The sequence below is a fragment of the Python bivittatus genome, unplaced genomic scaffold (assembly GCF_059951505.1).
Source record: "Python bivittatus isolate LINGU-HERP-01145 unplaced genomic scaffold, Pbiv_v1 ctg000840_np1212, whole genome shotgun sequence".
Lineage (NCBI taxonomy): Eukaryota > Metazoa > Chordata > Lepidosauria > Squamata > Pythonidae > Python > Python bivittatus.
In genome coordinates, this window is record NW_028277113.1 from 29,728,547 (window position 1) to 29,748,571 (window position 20,025).

General features: G+C 38.5%; 1 protein-coding gene across 5 annotated transcripts in view; it reads right to left on the minus strand.

Annotated features, from left to right (window-relative positions):
• Nucleotides 1–408: 408 nt before the first annotated feature.
• RNMT (RNA guanine-7 methyltransferase) overlaps nucleotides 409–20,025 on the minus strand; it is a 28,285-nt gene continuing 8,668 nt past the window's right edge. For 2 of the 5 annotated variants that reach the window (XM_088130833.1, XM_007422807.4), the window contains exons 5-11: nucleotides 19,048–19,163; nucleotides 18,285–18,466; nucleotides 16,715–16,879; nucleotides 12,309–12,426; nucleotides 9,367–9,468; nucleotides 3,228–3,261; nucleotides 409–1,365 (exon numbers count right to left, since the gene is read on the minus strand). In XM_088130833.1, the coding sequence (XP_087986959.1) occupies nucleotides 1,331–1,365; nucleotides 3,228–3,261; nucleotides 9,367–9,468; nucleotides 12,309–12,426; nucleotides 16,715–16,879; nucleotides 18,285–18,466; nucleotides 19,048–19,163 (752 nt within the window). In that variant the 3' untranslated portion in view covers nucleotides 409–1,330. The other 3 variants (XM_025163107.2, XM_025163106.2, XR_015794046.1) reach the window with 2 other exon arrangements.

A 20,025-nucleotide genomic window follows, 5' to 3' on the forward strand; every position in this document is an offset into this window, starting at 1 on the left:
AATCCTATGATTCCACGAACTCCACAATGTTCCAGTTCTCCAGACCATGCTTATCCAGCCATTGCCCAGCAGTTTTCCAGAAGTTAAACCCCTGAACCAGAAACAGGATGTAGTGTTTTGCATGGTATAAAACTGGCTTGTTTCATCTGGAACACCAAGGCCAGACAATACACATTCCTGCATGCAGCTACCATCATTCATTGTAGTCTCAACCCACAAATTTCTCATTTAAAAGGGTATATCCAATTAAACACAGCTCAGAAAAATCATGATTTGTAGAATTCTGACTGGCAAAACAAAGTATTTGTAAACATTCTACTGGCAATGGCTTTTGCTACTTATATCTCTCAAATTTTCAGAGTATATGTGAACAGTCATACAGTTAGAAATCCAACTTCTCAGATCATGTAAATGATAAGAACAGAAATATCTTTAATTTCATTACCTATTTGAAAAGAAATTACACGCTAAGGAATACAAACAGCAAATTAGTATTTCTCCAAATATTATCCACCCTACATATCAACCACAATTAATTTAGCACTGAAAGTAATGTATTGTGAAATAGAAAATCCAAGCCATTAATAATGAACTTCTGGTAACCTGACACATACAGAGCTCACAAGCATGCAAGAGCTTTTGAATCACTTAAACACCTTTACAAAGTTGTCTGAAAGAAAATGCCCACTAATATAATTCCAAAACAGGGTAATAACATTTCTATTGATTGCAGTGGGTACTGGATCCAGGCTCACATTTCAGTGCTTATACATTTACTAGCCTACAATTTTATAGAACTGAACATCTTGCGGCAAGGGATCTCAAGTGATAAACCCTTGAAAGTTTATTTTGCAACAACTGTAACAGTAAGTAGAGCTGGTTATTCGTAGTCCCTGGCAATCTAATTACCAAATCCTTGATTCCTTAAATGTTTTAGTTGGCAACAGTTACATTATCATATTACTACATTATGATCAGATCTTCATACAGTACTGTGACAACTGTCATGATACAGCTTTAAGGAGTAAGTGGCAACTCTGTGCCTGAAAGTACCCTGAGTATTTCAGAAAATTCGTCTTTTGTTAATAGTAGGAACCCAAACATCCCACACAAAAGGTAAATTCCAATTCCTATTTCATGGGTATATAACACATATATATACCACACACAAAAAAAAATTCCATCTGTCACAGACAGGCAGCCATAACTCAAATGTAAGCTTGCCCAATTTTGGTTGTGTCCTGCACACTCTTAAACATAAAAATATAATATAGCTGTCACTTTGGATGCTAGATCACTTCATCTGTATTTCATTGTTTTCTTTTTCCTTTTAAAGTTTTTCAAATGCAAAAATCAAGTATATACCTGGAGGAAAACAAACAAACAAACATGAATAGCCTGATCTCATTTCAAAAATTTTAGCACAATTATTTCTAATTCTCATTTCATTCCTTACATATACAAATCTGAAACTATGCATGTCCTATTCGTATCTACTAAAGTAAAACTATGATTATTATGGTTGGTCGCAGAGTCAGCCAGCTGTTTAGACTGGGTCTGGCATTTTTATCCACTTAGCGAGTCCTTCCCAAGGACTCAGGATAGGCAGATGTTGTTGTTTGATGTTAAAGATATCATTACAGGATGTAAGGTGTTCCAAGGAAAGCTTCCTTTTGCAAATGACTGATGGTGATTTCATCAATGCCAATGGTGTTCAAGTGGTACTCCGGATGTTTTGGGATTGCACCTAAGGCGCCTATAACTACTGGTACTATCTTTGTCTTCTTTTGCCACAGTCGTTCTATTTCTATTTGCAGATTATTATTATTATTATTATTATTATTATTATTATTATTAATCATAATATAGCCAGTGGACTAAAGTACTTCCAGTAATGTGTGGATACATGGAAAGCTTCTGTACTCGGTGGCATAGTTTTAAGAAAAGAGAGGGTTTTTTTTTAAATACCACATATCATTTGGCAAGGTAATTAAATTACATATCCAACTACATTTAACTATTGTAAATCCATGTGCTGTCTTAGTATAGCAGCATAGAATCTGCAGTGCCCTTTACCCAAGCCTTGGCTACAGCCCCAGGATTTCTGTAACAGTTGCTAGTGCATTTTAATTTATAATGACACAAATTACAAAACTTATTGCATATCTAGAAAGTAATTATTGATTTTTTAAATTTAAATTAAAATCAGTTTGTCTCAACCTTATACTTTTTTATTTTGCTATAACTACAGTATCTACACTGATGGGGATCACTTCTGTAAATCTATTAATGGTATGAATAATAATGTATATGATTGCACTTAACACATACGGTTCATGTCATGTAGGCTAAGGTAATGTCACAAAATATACAGATGCTAGGCTGATCACCCTCAGCAACTAAATGACTATATTACTAGCTCACAGCTTCCTGTTTTAAATTTCAAGAGGAAAGCATAACCAAGCATGTCTCATAGTTTTCAAAAATTTTAAAACCAATAATTGTATAATAATTCAGTTTTAATCATTTAACTTTTTAGAAAACATACTAATATAACTTTATTGAACTTTATTCCTCAGCTCTTCTCTTCTGCCAAACAACATCCAACACATCAGGGAAATTAATTACCTGAACTGAAATTTTAATGCCGATTTATATAAATAATTGATTCTGGAATACAGTTAGGGTTTTGAAAGGTAAAGACACCTTCCAGATACACTCAGCTCCTGGTCACTTCATGGATACATCCACAGTGTTTTCTTGGATATATCCACAGTGTTTTCTTGACAACAATATGAAGATGATTTTCATTTCCTTGTTCTTGGGTGGGTTTTTTTTTTACTTCAAAGTCTAACCTATAGTCCTCTGATACTCTGGTGATCTTTCATCCAAATTCTAATTAAGTCTGACCCAGTTAGCTTTTTTCAAGATCAGTACTCTCTCACAAGCTATCTTCAAATACACTCTCATGAATTTAATCTAAGTACCTATGCTGAATAAGGCTCTGATCAATTTGCACATATTACTATGAATAAGAAGTCTTTTTCTGCAAAAATTGCACTTTGTAGATTTATTTATGAAATATTCCTTCTAAAGAAATTCATCATAATAGCACAATAGCATGACAACTGCAGAAATGCTGCTAAGTGAACACATGTATATTTGATAGATATTTGAAGATAAGTGAACTATTCCAGGAATTTTCAAACACTGCTTGCAATACATACTTGTTGCTTCCCATTCAGATTTACTCAGAGTTCCCTAAAAGAAAAGAGAGAAATTAACAAGGATCAAGCAATTATCAACAAAGGCTGATCATTGATTAACTTTTTTTCCCTTTATTTAATGCTTCGCTTAACATTGCTAAAGCAATGATTTTTTTCTCTTAAGCTTTCCTGTATTTCAGAAAGCCAAACTATGTTCTCCAATAAGCATTTTTTTTTCTTAAGCATTTTCTTTGAACCAGGAAGATTTTCTAAGCATATTTAGAAGCTGATCAATGAATTAATACAAAAATCTCATAACTTTAAAACAGCCAAAAACCCTGTGCCAGGTTTCAATTTCAACCCATCTGAAGTTAAGCTCCCAGGAGAATCTATGAGCACCAGGAATGGAGGATACAAAGATTGTTTTCCATCGTGGGAGCAATGTTATTCAATTCCCTGCCCTTTGAAATCTGATCAATTGTTTTGTTAAGCTTCAAGAAATTATTAAAAACAGGTATTAATATTATTGGTCGCACAGTCAGCCAGTTGTTTAGACTGGATTTCCCATTTTTATCCACCTATCAAGTCCTTCCCAAGGACCTGGGATAGGCAGATGTTGTTATTTGATGGTGTTAAAGGTATTGTCATAGGATGTAAGCTGTTCCAAGTAAAGCTGCCTTTTGCAACTGATTGATGGTGATTTTGTCAATGCCGATGGGGTTCACATGGTGCTCCAGATGTTTTAGGATTGCACCCAAGGTGCCTATTACTATTGGTATTATCTTTGTTTCCTTTTGCCACAGTTGTTCTATTTGCAGGTCTTAGTATTTTGTGATTTTTTCCAGTTCTTCCTCTTCTAATCTGCTGTCTCCAGGTATTGCGATGTCTGTTATCCAGACTTTTTTGCCTTTCTTATCAACAATTGTTAAGTCTGGGGTGTTATGCGGTAGGTGCTTGTCTGTTTGAATTCTAAAGTCCCAGAGCACTTTAGCTTTTTCATGTTCTATTACTTTGTTTTATGATCCCACCGTTTTTGCTTGCAGGCAAATGGTATTTCTTGCAGATATTCCAGTGCACCATGTTGCTACTTTGTCATGCTGTTGTTCGTAGTCGGTCTGTGCAATCTTCTTGCAGCAGCTGACTAGGTGGTCCACTGTTCCTTCAGCTTCTTTGCAAGGTGGCATTTGCTGTCTATTGCTGTCTTCTCAATCCTGGCTTTGTATGCATTTGTTCCTAAGGCTTGGTCTTGTGTAGCCAGAATTCACCCGTCTCTTTCTTCAGCTTTCCTGCTCCTAGCCATTGCCAGGTCTTGTTGTTATCTGCTTTGCCTGCTAGTTCTTTTGTGTACTGGCCATGCAATACTTTGCCTTGCCATGTCTCTTTTCTATTCTTCATTTGGTCTTTATATTCTTCCAATGCCCTTTTTTCTTCTTCATATGTCTGGTGTACTTGCAACATTCCACACCCACCAATGCTCCTTGGTAAGTTGAGCCTGTCAATGTTGCTGTGTCAATGAAGGGCATGATTCACTGTCATTATTCTGGACTTCCTATCCAGGGCTTCTAGTTCTGCTTGAGTCCAGTCCACTATTCCAGCTGTGTATCTAATGACTGGAATTGCCCAAGTGTTAATTGCCTTGATGGTATTTCTTCCACTGAGTTTGGACTTTAAAATCTTCTCTCATGATGTATTCACTACTAACTTTCTTCTTCTTGACTTCAATGTGCTTGATGTTGTCAGCTTGAAGGATGCCCAGGTAGTGATCTTCTTCATCCAGACTCTTGATATTATTTCCATTGGGCATCTTGATTCCTCCAGTTTTCGATATTTCTCCCCTGTTGATGGTAAGGGTAGCACGTTTGTCCAGTCCAAACTCCACTGCAATATCTTGGCTGTATATTCAGTGAGTGTTGAGCAGTGATTCCATTTCAGATGGTGTTTTTCCATACAGCTTCGGACTGTCCATGTAAAGAGGTAGGATAGCCTGATAGATGTTTTTGATGTTTGATAGCCATGATCTGACTTGTTCAATATTCTTGACAGAGGAATCAATGCAATGACAAACAGGAGTGGTGATAGTGGGTCTCCTTGAAAGATCCCTCTCTTGATATTAACCTCTCCCAGTCTATCACCATTGACCAGCAACTGTGTCTTCCACTGTGCCACTGATCTTTGCGCAAAGCTTCTGATGTTTCTACTGAGTCCTGTTATTTCTAGGCCCTTGATTATCCAATCGTGTGGCAGGGAGTCGAATGCCTTCTTGTAATCAATCCAAGCTACATTCAAGTTGGTCCTCCTTCTCTTGCAGTTTTCCAGAATCATCTTGTCAATTAGGAGCTGATCTTTTGTTCCTTTGCTATTTACACAGTTTCCTTTCTGCTCAGATGGAAAGAGCTTGTTTTCAACTAGATGCTGTTGGACTGCATCAGCTACCACACCAATTAGCAATTTGAAAGTTGTTGGTAAACAGGTAAATGGTCTGTAGTTGCCTGGTGTTGCCCCTTTTGTTGGATCTTTCATTATCAGGTAGGTTTTACCAGATGTTAACCAATCTTCAATTTTACTTCCTTGCAGTATGTTGTTAAACTGCTTGGCAATGACTGGATGCAGACTAGTCAGATGTTTCAACCAAAAACTATGCAGTTCATTTTCACCTGATGCTGACCAATTCTTGATCTTCCTTGCCCTTTTCTCCACCATTTCTGCTGTTATTACAAGCTCCTTCACGTCAGCTTCTTTTTTATTCTTATCCACCTCCTTTATCCAAGCTGCATTCTTGTTGTATTTCTTTGGGTTGTCCCATAGCTGTGCCCAGAACTGCACTGATTCTTCTTTGTCAGTGTCAGTTCACTGCAGTCTCTCCATTGATGGATTGATAGAAACGTTTCTGATTCGACCGAAATTGGAGATTCTGCCTATAGTGTACAATTCGAGCTTCGTATCTGCTGATCTTCTTGTCTATGACTGTTATATGCTGCTTTATTATTTCCAGTGCTTCCTTGATCTTTCTTGTTTCTAGGTGATATTTCTTGATCAGGTATTCATTGGTTTTTTCTTTAGCTTTCTTGCTTCTTTCATCTATTCTAGCTTGCTTGCATCTCATCTTAGCATGCTGATCTTATTTTCCAACCTGATCTTCCATTTTGGCGGTGCACTGTTTGGCTTTTTTTTTTTTTGGTTCATTTTGCATCCAAAGTATTCAGTTATAACTGCAGCAGTGCTGTACATTAGTTGGTTTGTTTCTTGCAGTGATCTGGTGCTTATATATAATATCACAATATTGGCATCTTTTAATACTTGTGCTAGCTGTTTCTTTATAACAAGCTTCAATGCAGGGAACCTTATTCTTTTCTTTTTGTGCTGTTCTAGACGCTCAGTTATTCTTTATTTCAATTTCTCTTGTTCTTTAGTTAGAGAGCTTTGTTCTTTCTGAGAAGGCAGAGGAGAGGGTGCCTGGTTTGGGGATGAAAACGATTCAACCGCTATGCTGGCTTCCTCTACTGCCGATTCCCCCGGTTTGCCTCTACCATCTGAGCTATTTCTGGCAAGGCTTCGGTTTCTTTCCCCTAGGTAGACCTTTGTAGTTCTTCCAATTCTACTTCTGTGAATACTTTATTTCATATAATAAATCAACATTGATCTGCTAGCCTCTGTTCTGTCATTTCTGATTCTAGATGTTGTTCTTTCCAGAACTGGTGCACTCTTTCAGATATCCTCTTCTCATTGGACTTGATTTGTAATAGCAGATCATTATTTGTTTTCAGTCTTTGCATATTTGCGACAGGTAATCAACTTTTCTTCCAGTAGTCCTATATCTGCTGGCCCTGGTTGCTCAGCCAACAGTCTTGAGTCCTATAGCCCACTTGTCACCAGATGTCCAGAACTAGAACACTTAGTGCGGTCCTTGTTGACCCAGGCAATGACTGATCCAATATAGGTTTCTGTAAATTACGTCTCATCATACTGTTTATGGGAGAGGCACTCTTCATCTGGCTCCTCTGATGAGACCTGTCCAGTATGGTTGAACCTCTAGCATAGCTCTCATCCTCCTTAGAGCACTCAAGCCCCACAACCACGTTAAGTTAGTGCATCACTGGGGGCTTATTATTATTACTATTACTATTACTATTATTATTTAAACTTGTATGCTGCCTGACTCTCAATGACTCTGGGCAGCTCACTTTAAGACCTTTGGTTATAGAAGTTGCCATTTACATGTATTGTTATTGGTTGTCTTATAATTTTCTCTGTGATTTAATTATTGTTTATTATTATGTAAAATCAATTGTACTGTGGATTTATTTATTTATTTTTTTGTTGTTGAAAGTGTAACCTGGCAAGAGCCTCACAAATGAGATGGGCGAAATAAATAAATAACACCCAATTATAGATAGTTGAGAAATTCCATCTCTCTGAAGTTAAAATACCATTTTTACATGAAGAAAATTTAAGGCAGGAATGAGTTTTGTTATATATATGCTAACAGCACCTAGAATACCTTATCTAGTCTTAGAAACTAAGCAGATTCAGTCCCTGATCAGTACTTAGATCAGGGACCACCAAGGCAGTAGGCAAGAATAAGAAGCAAAAAATATTTTGGAAAACAACAATGGTAAACCAATTCCATACTGTTCCTCCCAAAAAACTACATGGTAGACAAATTTAACTCAAGGACATCTTTAAGTTTACTCTAAGCTTATGCTATGTTATCCTTTGTTTCAAGCACCAATAAATCATTTAACAAATAGTAATATATAACCCTACAACTGCTCAATATACAGTGCATAATATTGGACCACTGCTAGTTAGTTCCTTAATATTAATATTCTCATGGTAAAAAGGTTGTCTGCAACTCTCCACAAATATTAAATCATACTGTGGCAAACAAAGATAGCAATTGGCTTGAATATAACTATTTGTCTACCTGGAGCAGTTTCTTAATGTTAGAGCTAGTTTCTTAATGTCAACAGGTAATAATAATATTACCTAGTTTCTTACCTTTTTTTACCTAGGTAATAACAATATTCCCTAATTTCTTAATATTAGTACAGATAGTCCTCGTTTAGTGACCACAATTGGGACCAGCAACTCGGTTGTTAAGTGAAGTAGTCACTAAGTGAAACCACGACTTTGCTTATGATCTTACTTCAGCTTTCCTTTGCTTTACCCGCACAGGTCATAAATTCAAGGATTAGTCATAAAGTTTCTTTTTCATCACCTTTGTAACTTTGAACAGTCGCTAAGTGAGGACTACCTGTATTCTCTTAGTAAAAAAATGGTCTGCAACTCTCCACATATATTAAAGCATACTCAGGCATACAAGGATAGCAACTGACTTGAATATAACTATTTGCCACCTGGAGCAAAAACCACTTTCAGGAATAAGGACACAAAGGGTTTTGTCAATTCAATTTATTTCTATATTACTTCTGTTTTCAAGCAGTAGTTGAATTCTCTTAAATTACTATGTTCTAGATAGATAAACAAAGTTATATAAGCTAGCAATTTTTAAAAATGCATCTATAAGGCTGACGTTATCTCATTTTGAACACCCCTGGTTATACATAAACACACCCTTTTAAGTTACCATATGCTAATATCAGACCTTAAACAAAATACCTACACACATTTTTTGTCCTTTTAAGGCTCAGATGTTTCAAATAATAACTGTAAAAAAGCTATCTGCTGCATAAGCAAACCTAACATTAACGTTCTATACATAACACTATATAAAATAGTTTCTGTACTTTCTTACTCTTTCTGCACACAGAAACCAGTAACAAAATATTAATAGTTTCACAATTTTACAGAAATTAAGGAAAAATTCCATCCCTGACATTTGGGCAATTAGACAGGCTGGCTTCACAATTTGTAGCCAAGAAAGCAATCTGAGAAAATATCTTTGCTTCACAGTGCCACCAGAAGAGAAGAGAATGTGTGCAATACGCCATCTAACACAGAGATGTTTATTGAGTCTTAAGCCTGCCCAACAGAGGGAAGATGGAGAAGAAAAATACCTTGAATTGCAAGACTTCAACCAAAATTATCTGGTCAAAAGACAGGATACTGCAGTAATCACATTGACTTAGATAGTTATCGTGCCTTTGAAAAACCTGATCTTGTGCTTCAGGCGAAGAAATACAATTTTGCAAATACTTACAAGAGGTAGCTTTGCTTTTCCATCCTTCTTGAACATTTCCGCATGCTCATAATCCTCTTTTATATGTGAGGCCAATCTGGAGCCTTCATCAGGAGGGTATTTCTGAAAAACAGCTTAGACAGAATTAATGCAAATATAACCCAAGGACAGCAAACTAAAAATTATATGGGCAGGTAATCATCTCCATAACAAAATGTACTGTTTCATAACACCTGTATCTGCCAATCTATGTTTATATACTTCCTTTCACCCATATGGAACTAAGGGAGGTAGAAGTGGTTTCTATTGAGGCTCTTAACAGAATGAGACCTATTTAGCTTTGGCATGGTACTACACTTTTGTGTCCACAGCCCATATCTCAGATTAACCTTCTGCAATCTGCAATTAATTCTTTAATTAATTAATTAATTAATTAATTCTGCAATTAAATAAATATAATTTTTACCATCCAGATCTGGAGGAGCACACTGCAGCTGTTCTGCGCTGTATTAAACACTGCACAGATACTCTCATTGTGGACAAATGCGTCCGGATCTATCCCAACCAGAAACCCTGGATGACTAAGGGAGTCCAGCGTCTCCTGCGTGACAGGAACAATGCCTTCAGGTCCGGTGATGGGGCAAAATACAGTGCTGCTAGAGCCAGTCTGAAGAGAGGCATCCAGCAGGCCAAGACAGATTATAAGATGAAGATTGAGGATCATTTTCATAGCAACAACACAAGGCAGGTGTGGCAGGGGATTCAACAAATTACCAACTATAGACCGAATAATGTCATTTCTGCTGACGGGGATGCTTCATTGGTAGAGAAGCTGAATCATTTTTTTGCCCGTTTTGAAGTGGAGCCACCAGAGGCAGCTAGAGTACAGCCATTGGTCCAATATAGCCCCTGCCTCACCGTGGAGGAGCACGAGGTGAGGAGTATTTTGAGGGCTGTGGACCCTAGAAAGGCTGCCGGCCCTGATGGCATCTCTGGCCGGGTGCTTAAAGACTGTGCTGACCAGTTGGCTGGGGTTTTCACCAAGATCTTTAATCGGTCTTTATCCCAGTCCATTATTCCATCCTGTCTGAAGGCTTCCATCATTGTTGCGCTGCCAAAGAAGTTCCCTATTAACAACCTCAGCGACTACAGACCAGTGGCACTCACGCCTATCATCATGAAGTGCTTTGAAAAATTGGTCTGTAGGCACATCATTTCCTGCCTTCCACATACATTTGATAAACATCAGTTTGCATATAGAACTAATAGATCCACAGAGGACGCTATAGCCATCACTCTCCACGCTGCTCTGACTCATCTGGAACAGCGGGGGACCTCTGTGAGGATGCTTTTTGTAGACTTTAGCTCTGCATTCAATACAATCCTTCCACATAGACTGGTGTCTAAACTTATGGATCTTGAGCTTCCATATTCAATCTGTTCTTGGATTTTGGACTTCCTGTCTGGCCGCTCCCAGAGAATTAGATTAGGCAATTATATCTCCTCAGCTCTTACTCTCAACACTGGTTCACCACAGGGCTGCGTGTTGAGTCCCTTACTTTACACTCTTTATACATATGACTGTACCCCCACTCACTTCAGCAATATTATCATTAAATTCGCAGATGATACAACAGTGGTGGGGCTTATCTCCAAAGGAGATGAGTCTGCCTACCGGGATGAGGTGGACCGGTTGCTTTTGTGGTGCGGAGACAATAATTTGGCTCTTAATATCAGTAAGACCAAGGAGCTTATAGTGGACTATAGGAGGAATAGATTAGATGTCCAGCCCCTGGTTATCAATGGAGACTGAGTGGAGCGGGTAGCCAGTTTTAAGTTTCTGGGTGTTACTATAAAGGAGGACTTGACCTGGGGTGCTCATATTGCAGCCTTGGTTAAGAGGGCCCAGCAGAGATTATACTACCTGAGACTTCTCAGGAAACAACAACTGAATGAAAAACTGCTGGTGACCTTCTACCGCTGTACCATTGAGAGCATTTTGACCTACTGCACCTGTGTATGGTTTGCTAACTGCACAGTGGCAGATAGGAAAGCGCTCCAGAGGGTTACCATCACTGCCCAGAGGATCATTGGTTGCCCTCTCCCCTCTTTGGAAGAACTGTATAGTTCCCGCTGCCTTAAGAAGGCTCAAAACATTCTTAAGGATCCATCCTACCCGGGACATTCTTTCTTTGAACTATTACCATCTGGCAGACGGTACAGGATAATAAAAACAAGGACGAATAGGCTGAAGAATAGCTTCTATCTTAGAGCTGTAACTATACTGAATTCTATCGTATAGTGCAGTATTAATGCAGCATCAGGGGTTGTGCAATATGGAATGTGAAGGTTGTGTTATATGTTTTATGTGTGATATGTGTTTTATGTGTTTTATGTGTTCTATGGTTTTTATATTTTTAAAGCTGCACTGGGGTGGCATTTAATTTCATTGTACAAGTAGTACAATGACAATAAAGATTTCTATTCTATTCTATTCTATTCTATTCTATTCTATTCTATTCTATTCTATTCTATTCTATTCTATTCTATTCTATTCTATTCTATTCTCCTTCTGCAATCTGATGCTGTCCAAATGTGTTGGAACTACATTTCTTATAATTTCCAGTGAGCATGATTGATGACATCTAAATGGGGACGACTGACTTAGGATCTGTCAATAACACACTTAAAACATTTTACAGTAGGTTAGTCCTATTGTTGTATCCATGCATCAATTAGATTTTAAATACCATGTTTTAATGTTTATTACAGAAGTGGTTAGCCAATAGTACAAGCTAAAACCTTGAAATAAATAAATTTGATTCATATGCAAATTAACATACTACTACTACTACAAAATTCACTTTTAATCTAATGACAGTACATCATTTGAAAAGTACCTGACACTTGACCAGACCAACAATTTAATATAGTACACTTCTATACCTATATTGAGCAGTTACCTCCAATGCCATCATTTGTTGCAGAAGCATTTTATGTTCCACATTCTTCACTTTTTCTTCATAAAACTCCCGAAACGTTTTTTTATAGACTAGTTTCATTCCATACTTTTTTGCCATGCTGCAGAGTAAATTTAGTAACATATCATGAAATTACTATTATTATCCTCAAAATACTGTCTAAGTTTTCAAATACTATTTCTGTATCACAGAGATGCCATGTGATCTGCATCAAAACTGCAGCAATTCTTCTACATGCATTACAGGATCAGAAGGAATTATTTAGGCCACCAAGTCTAATACTGTGCTCCATGTGGAAATCAAAATTAAAGCATCTGTTAAAAATGCCTGTCTAAATTTTGCTTGAAGATATCCAGCCCACTGCCTCCTTGAATAGTGAGTTTCACTGTCAAACTGATCTTACTGTAAAGAAATTTGTCCAGCATTTAATTGGAATCTACCTTCCCATAACTGAATACCATTATTCTATTTTCTGACTCTGAGACAACAGAGAACATGTTGTGGCATTCTTTTTGTGTGATGCTTCTTCTGGTACTTGATAAGGCATATTTTCTCAGGATTAAAATCTTCAGTTGTCTTGTTTCTGGAAAATCTTAATTTCTAGTCCTCAGTCATCCTCTTTGCCATTTTACACTTGTTCCAAATTGCCTTTTAAAATACTGCATCCAGTGCTGGAAGCAATACTTGAGGTGGAATATGACTAATGCAGAGAAACAATTATTTTCCATGATTTGGGAAACTGGACTTTTATACAAGCAGCCTTAAATTACATTTGCCTTTTTTTGAAGGCACATCATACTGCTGATTCTATGGACACTGGAAAGTAAGCTGGAATTCAGTACAGGTGTCCTCACTTAACAATTCATTCAGTGACTGTTCAAAACTATGATGGCACTGAAAAATTGAACTTACGACTCATGACCGAAGGTACGGCCATTGCACTGCCCCCATGGTCACATGATCAAAAGTTGGGTGCTTGGCAGCTCCCCTGCACTTACAACTGCAAGGGCACTGCAAGTCCCATCTCCCCCACATCTATGCCCTTCTAGCTGCCCTGCACAGTGGCACTTGGTGGAGGCAGCACCAGGGCTGGGGCTGAAGTAGAGGCCCAAGGCCTTCAGCAGTCTCAGCCAGCTGCTACTGCCCCCAGGCCTCAAATTCAGCCCCAGCACCACCGTTGCCACTGAGAACTGCCACCTGAAGCCCCACACCGCTGGCCTTCACCGTCTCACACCATTCCCCAAGCCATGCTTCTCGTTCTTTCTCTAATGCCAACGTCCCATTCCTTCCCCAAGCCATATGTCCCATACCTTCTGCAAGCCGCACATCCCATTCCTTCCTCAAACCATGCCTCTCATTCCTTCCCCAAACCATATGTCCCACACATGCAAGAAGCCGTCCCATTCCTCCCCCAAGCCACACCTCTCGTTCCTTCCCTAAAGCCAGCGTCCCAAAAAACAAGAAGGAGAAGCAGCAACCACTCGGAAGGGAAAGGAGGGAGCCCCCATGCATACCATCCATGACTACAAAGACCTGAACAGGGTGACAACTAGAGACCATTATCCACTCCCACTTATCTCAGATCTACTAGACCGGCTACAAAAGGCACATATCTTTACAAAACTAGTTTTGAGGAGTGCTTACAACCTAATCAGAATTGAAAGGACACAACCATTTAACAACCTTTGATACAAGGCATGGCAAGTTTGAATACATAGTAATGCCTTTCAGCCTGGTTAACTGTTGAGCTGTTTTTTCTAGATTAATGAACGAAATATTTTCAGACATTTTAGATAAATATGTGGTGATGTACTCAGGTGACATATTAGTTTATTCCAAAGACCCTCCTTGCATGTCACCCATGTCAGAAATGTACTACAAAAATTATGGGACAACAAGCTCTTGCCAGCTAGAAAAATCCACATTTGACCAGCCTCAGCTAGACTATTTAGACCACAGAACCTCCACGGAAGGCATACAGATGGATCCAGCAAAGGTACAGACTATTCTATCATGGCATACACATCCCTGCCCCCAGTGATGCAAAAGATGTCCAGCACTTTCTGGGCGTTACTAACTTCTACAGGAAATTTATTCCTAATTTTGCTGACTTTGTAAAACAGCTGTCCCAGCTCTTAAAAAAGGGTCCATGATTCTCCTGGTCAACCCAAAAACAATTGGCATTTCAAGAGTTAAAACAGTTCTTTGCTTCTCAACCCCTCCTCCACCACCCCAACCCCTTCCATCCCTTTGTTGTGCAGATAGACGCCTCTGAAGTGGGGGTAGGAGCAGTTCTACTCCAGGCAGAGAAGGAAGTAGGAGCAGATTTACTACCATGTGCCTTTTACTTCAGAGTGCTCCTTCCAGCAGAACAGAACTTACAGCAGTAAAAAATGCCTCAACAACGGAGACACCTACTGAAAGGAGAAGCCCACCCTATACAACTTTGTACAGACCATAAGAACATAGAGGTTCTGCAAAAGACCCAATCCCTCACCCCTCGGCAAATCAGATGGGCAGAATTTTTCTCCCATTTTGATTTTTACATCTCATGAGTCCCAGTCTCCCAGAACAAGCTTCCAGATGCCCTCTCACATAAGCCAGAGTATGAGGTCCCACAATCACCCCCCGCCCCAGCAACAATACTCCAGCCATGCAACTTTGAGTCGCACCATCAATCAGACCAACATGAAACGCTGGGAGCAGGAATATGCTGTTGACCAGTTTTATTAGATTTAAGGCACAGCAGCAGCACATGCATATGCCAGGGCCCAGATGAACTCCAGGGAGCCCAACAAGGTACCGTTTTGCCTTTCACAGTGGAGAGAGGGCAGCTGTTGCACAATGGACTTTTATATGTGCCCCCTCACCTTAAGGGAAGAAGTACTACAGCTATGCCACGACAACAAAACAGCAGGGCATGGGGGGGGGCATTTAAAGCCCAACATAGATTTTTCAGAGAATTTTGGTGTCCGAGAGTCCATGTTGACATTAAGGATTATGTTTCCTCTTGTCATGTCTGTCAGAGAGCAAAACCAATCCCTAATAAGCCAGCTGGCTTATTGCAACCATTAGAGACCCCGTCATAGCTACGGGGACACTGTTTCTCTAGATTTCATCACTGACCTTCCCCAGTGCAAGAATATACTACTGTATTGGTAGCAGTGGATAGCATTGGGGGGGGGGGAGACCAACAAATTCCTGAAGGAGGGGTAGCTGTCACCTCAACTAGGGCAAATGATTTACGGGACATCTCATGCAATCTCAGGGAATTACCAGGAGAAGAGGGGAGCGACATAGCTACATTTCATTCTCACAGCTCACAACCTGTTTCCCCTGGGAACTCACAAGGGGGAGGATGAGTCTGGAGGGGAAGGTGATGTAATGGTATGTGGGAATGACCCTGAGAGATGAGGGGAAGAGATGCTGCCTAGGGAATGATCAGATAAAAGAGGGAGGAGCCCGCAGCTGCATAACTGGCACAGAAAGAAACTTAGAAAGGATCTACCCTAACTTATCATGTTGTAAAAAGAGATGGTGGGAGATTCATACTTTCATACTTTCAGGATTCGGTTAATGTAGCCTTACAATAAAGTAGAATCAGCTCATCTTGTGTTTCTGTCTGATCTACCTAGGAGGCTGACAGGAATGAAGACGAAAGATACAGGTAGTCCTCAACTGGGACCGGAATTGCCGTCACTAAGCGATGCAGTTGTAAAGTGTGATGTCACATGACCGCATGTCTTAACAAAGGCAAACTTGGTTCCATTGTAACCACAGAACCATGTAGGTCATTAAGTGAGGAGGTCATGTGACTGTGATATGAGAAGAGACAAAAGTCCCAGGCAAGCAGGCCAGTGGGTGAGAGCTGCAGGTGACAACTAAGGGTGGGGGGATGCTACAGGCAGGTGCTAGGAATCATAGGTGGGGTGTTTGGGGGGCAGCAAGGGGGTGGTCATCAATGCAGGCCAGACTGAATTATGATCACATGACCAAAGGCGCTGCAACAGCAGGAACTTTGAGGACCTGTCTTAAGTCCATTTTTTCAGCACCATCATAATTCTGAGCAGTTGCTGAACAAATGGACATAATCCAAGGACTACCTATATAAGGGAATTCAAAGTCCACTGCTTGTTTGAATTCATAGGCTACCATTGGCTCTGTTACTCCTCAAAGAAACTTAAAATAGGCAAAGCCAACTTATGGGCAACTCTGACAAACATTTAAATAAAACACAGTATTACTTTTGTTATTGTTGTTTTATAACTTATCTTTCTACTTTGTCAACTACTCAAATTAGCTGACAATACTTAAAATACAGAGCAGAGGTTAAAAAAATTAAAACCAAACTAAATTAACATGCAAAAAGAGTATTAACTAAAACTTACTCTACCATCAGTGGAAAATAAACCAGGAATTCTGGGACATCAACCACTTCTTCCAAGTGGAAGTCATATTTGCAACCAAACAAGGGATAGTCTCCCTTCTTCTGAAACTTTACAGTATATATTTCATTCCCAAATGAGTTTGTTTCTGAAGATTCAAGGCGTTTTCTATGGCAAAACATTAAAAAAAACAATTACAACATTTGGTTAAACTTAAGTAGAATCGTACAGCCTATCCAAAGATCACTAAGAAGCCAAATAAAATAATGAAAAAATCCTGTTGAACAGAACAAAGTATATTCGAAGCAGTGAAGAAGCCACACTCTCCAAAAGGCTTGGTGCAGCTGCTCAGAGGGCTTTTCCAGATTGTCTGCACATTTGTGCATGTGGAAATCACTCCTGCTGAGACTGCTGGCATAGTGGAGCAGCTGTGGAAAATGCAACTGTCTTGACACTTCAGTAAGGGGCATCTGACTTGCCCCAACACGCATTGAGAAGCGACCTTTCAACAGGCTCTCGCAGAAACGTGGTGGCCACATGTCTTTGGATATCCTGAATAAGTTAGTTAGTTAATAAAGAGTAGCCAAAGTGTAATGGCTGTGTAGTGCTTCAAATGAGAAAGCAAAATGGTGCTTCAGAATATGGGGAGATGCAAAAATAGCATATTTCTGCAAGACCTTAAACCAAAAGACTTGTGTCTTCCTAGCATCACCTGTCATATTCTTGCTTTCACATCCGAAGTGCCACACAGCCATATTTATTAACTGTATTTTTTAAAAAAGATAAGAGTTTCTATTTATAGCTCCAATTGTCCATTATCTCATGGTTTCATACTCAGTGCTTGGAACAGTGAAATACATGATGGGGTATTTTAATGAGCAGAAAATGCTTTTCTATATCTTAAGAGGGTGAGTTGGTTATTTAAGAGGGAATCTGAGAATTTAAAAGTGTTAGGAATCATGTGGGCTAATATGATACAGATTCAAACCAGACGTATTTCTAATTTACATGATTTATAGGATTAAACTAGATTATAACCACAAGGTCCACAAACTGGAGCTGGATCAGTATTAATTATGTGCCATCAAGTAATATTTGATTCCTAGCAACCACATAGATATACACTGGACCAATATACATGAAGCATAATTCTGAGTCCTGCAATTGATTTTGGAATACCAGAATGAAATGGAACTCAGTCCTTTCATAGAAAAATCTATTAAGCTTCTTTCATTCAAGCTTTATAATGTGGGATGGGGGAAAAAGACATATGTTATTGCAATTAATAACTGACAGAAAATAATGGTGATCATCATCTGTCCTCTTCTGTTATGGAGAAAATTTACTGCTCCAATTGTACTTATACAACAACAGTTGTAAAAAAAAATAAGGGAAAAGCTGGAGGCAGACAAACAAATGAAAGTCAAGGTGAATATGAGCAGTTGAATATTCATCATTGTTATGGCAGGAATGGTTTGTCCAATCGATTCCAAAAAAGCTTACATTTTAAAATATTTGACTTAAAAAGTATTTCCTTTGTTTGCTCTAGCATAATTCATTCTCACCCACTTACACAAGTTCATAACTATCTGGAGTTGTGCCAATGAAGTATCCTCCAGGGGAAAGTCGCTCACAAGCATTTTTAAGCATCATATCCGCTTGCTCATAGGTCTCAAATGAATAATGATACACAAACTGACAGCTGCAAATGTCAAAGTATATATTGCTATCCCTGTATTTTTTAGACAGAAGTTCCTGAAGCAAACAAAAAAGAAAAGTAAAAACAAATGTGTATTATTCCAGCATCCTAACTACAAAACTTTTTGAAAACCTAAGTAAAATACCTTTTTATATCTACTAATAACTGTTATATCTTTATGAACTGAATCCTAAAAAAATAACATTTGGAGGGGGGTTTTTTCCCCCAGGAAAGAAAACAACAATGAAGAGAACAATTTTAGTCAAACCACATGTTGATTTGTGATGTGGTATTATATAGGAAAACGGTTTCATAAACTTCTGAATTTCTGAACACATGGTTTCATATGATACAAATTATAAATTTGTACTTTATTCATTGATATACCACAAATCTTGACAGTTTTAGAGAGGGAATGTTTAAGACTAATTCCTTGTAGGTTCCTGATTCCCCCCCGGCAGTAAGACTTTTAATTATTCAGTCTGTAATATATGCAACTATTTTACTTAAAAGTGTTCTTCCACACCTTTTTCTAAATTTTTGCTTCACTCATAATATAACTACTTTCTACATTTTACACTAAGAACAACAAATCTCAAAGGAATACAAATAAAATAAGAGTGTGAAACTACTATACCTTGGTACTATCAGCAGTTATAAATTCTGCATTGAAAAATCTATCATTCTGGCGACCACGATTTCTCATATATTGATAACGCTGTTCACACTGTTGCACAGATATGCCAGCAATATCTATTAAAAAAAACAACAGTAAAAATCTTAAATAGATCACTCATTCGAAGGCTGACATTTAGCAAAAATGGAGGCTTAATGCAAATCAATACCTTTCTGTTTAGAACATGTGTTCAATAGTTCTTATTTATAGTACATAGGTACCAGTATTCAGTGATGTTTATTCAGAGCAAATATTAGATCAAACCTAAAAGTAATACCTTTGGCAAGTGTTTAACACAATTGTTTGCAGTGAGCACAGTACAGGACAATGCAGTTAGCTTTTTTATTGCCAATGGATGCATTTTGTTTTATTGTTTGGGTCTCAAATTTTACCAGGATATATGATACAGAGACCGTTCGCAGTTATGATGGTGATGAAAAAGTAACTTTGCAACCAGTCCTAGCATTTACGACTTTCACAGGTCTATAAAGCAAAGGAAAGCTGAAGTAAAAATCTTAGCAACCTCTTCACTTAACGACCAAGTTGCTAGTCCCAACTGTGGTCGCTAAATGAGGACTATAAAAGACAATAAGTTTACCATTTTCAGTTTCCTTTTATTTGTGGGGAGATTGGGGATTTTAAGAGAGGCCTTTGTTCTAAATTTAAAGACAAGCAGCCTCAAACATTTATTTTCTACACTGAGAATAATGATTCACTAGAAAACTGGGCTATTTTATGAATAGAACCAAACTGATTGAAGAAACTGAACTTCTGTTTATCTACTTAACCATGCATTCAAACACAGCTTTAGAAATATTCAGAAAATAGCTTTCCAGGCCTTACTATTTATATGGTGCATTTTCATATTAAAGCATCCAAGAATCTTTCAGAACCTATAGACTTTTTTTTTATGAAGCTGATTACTGGTTACCACTGGTG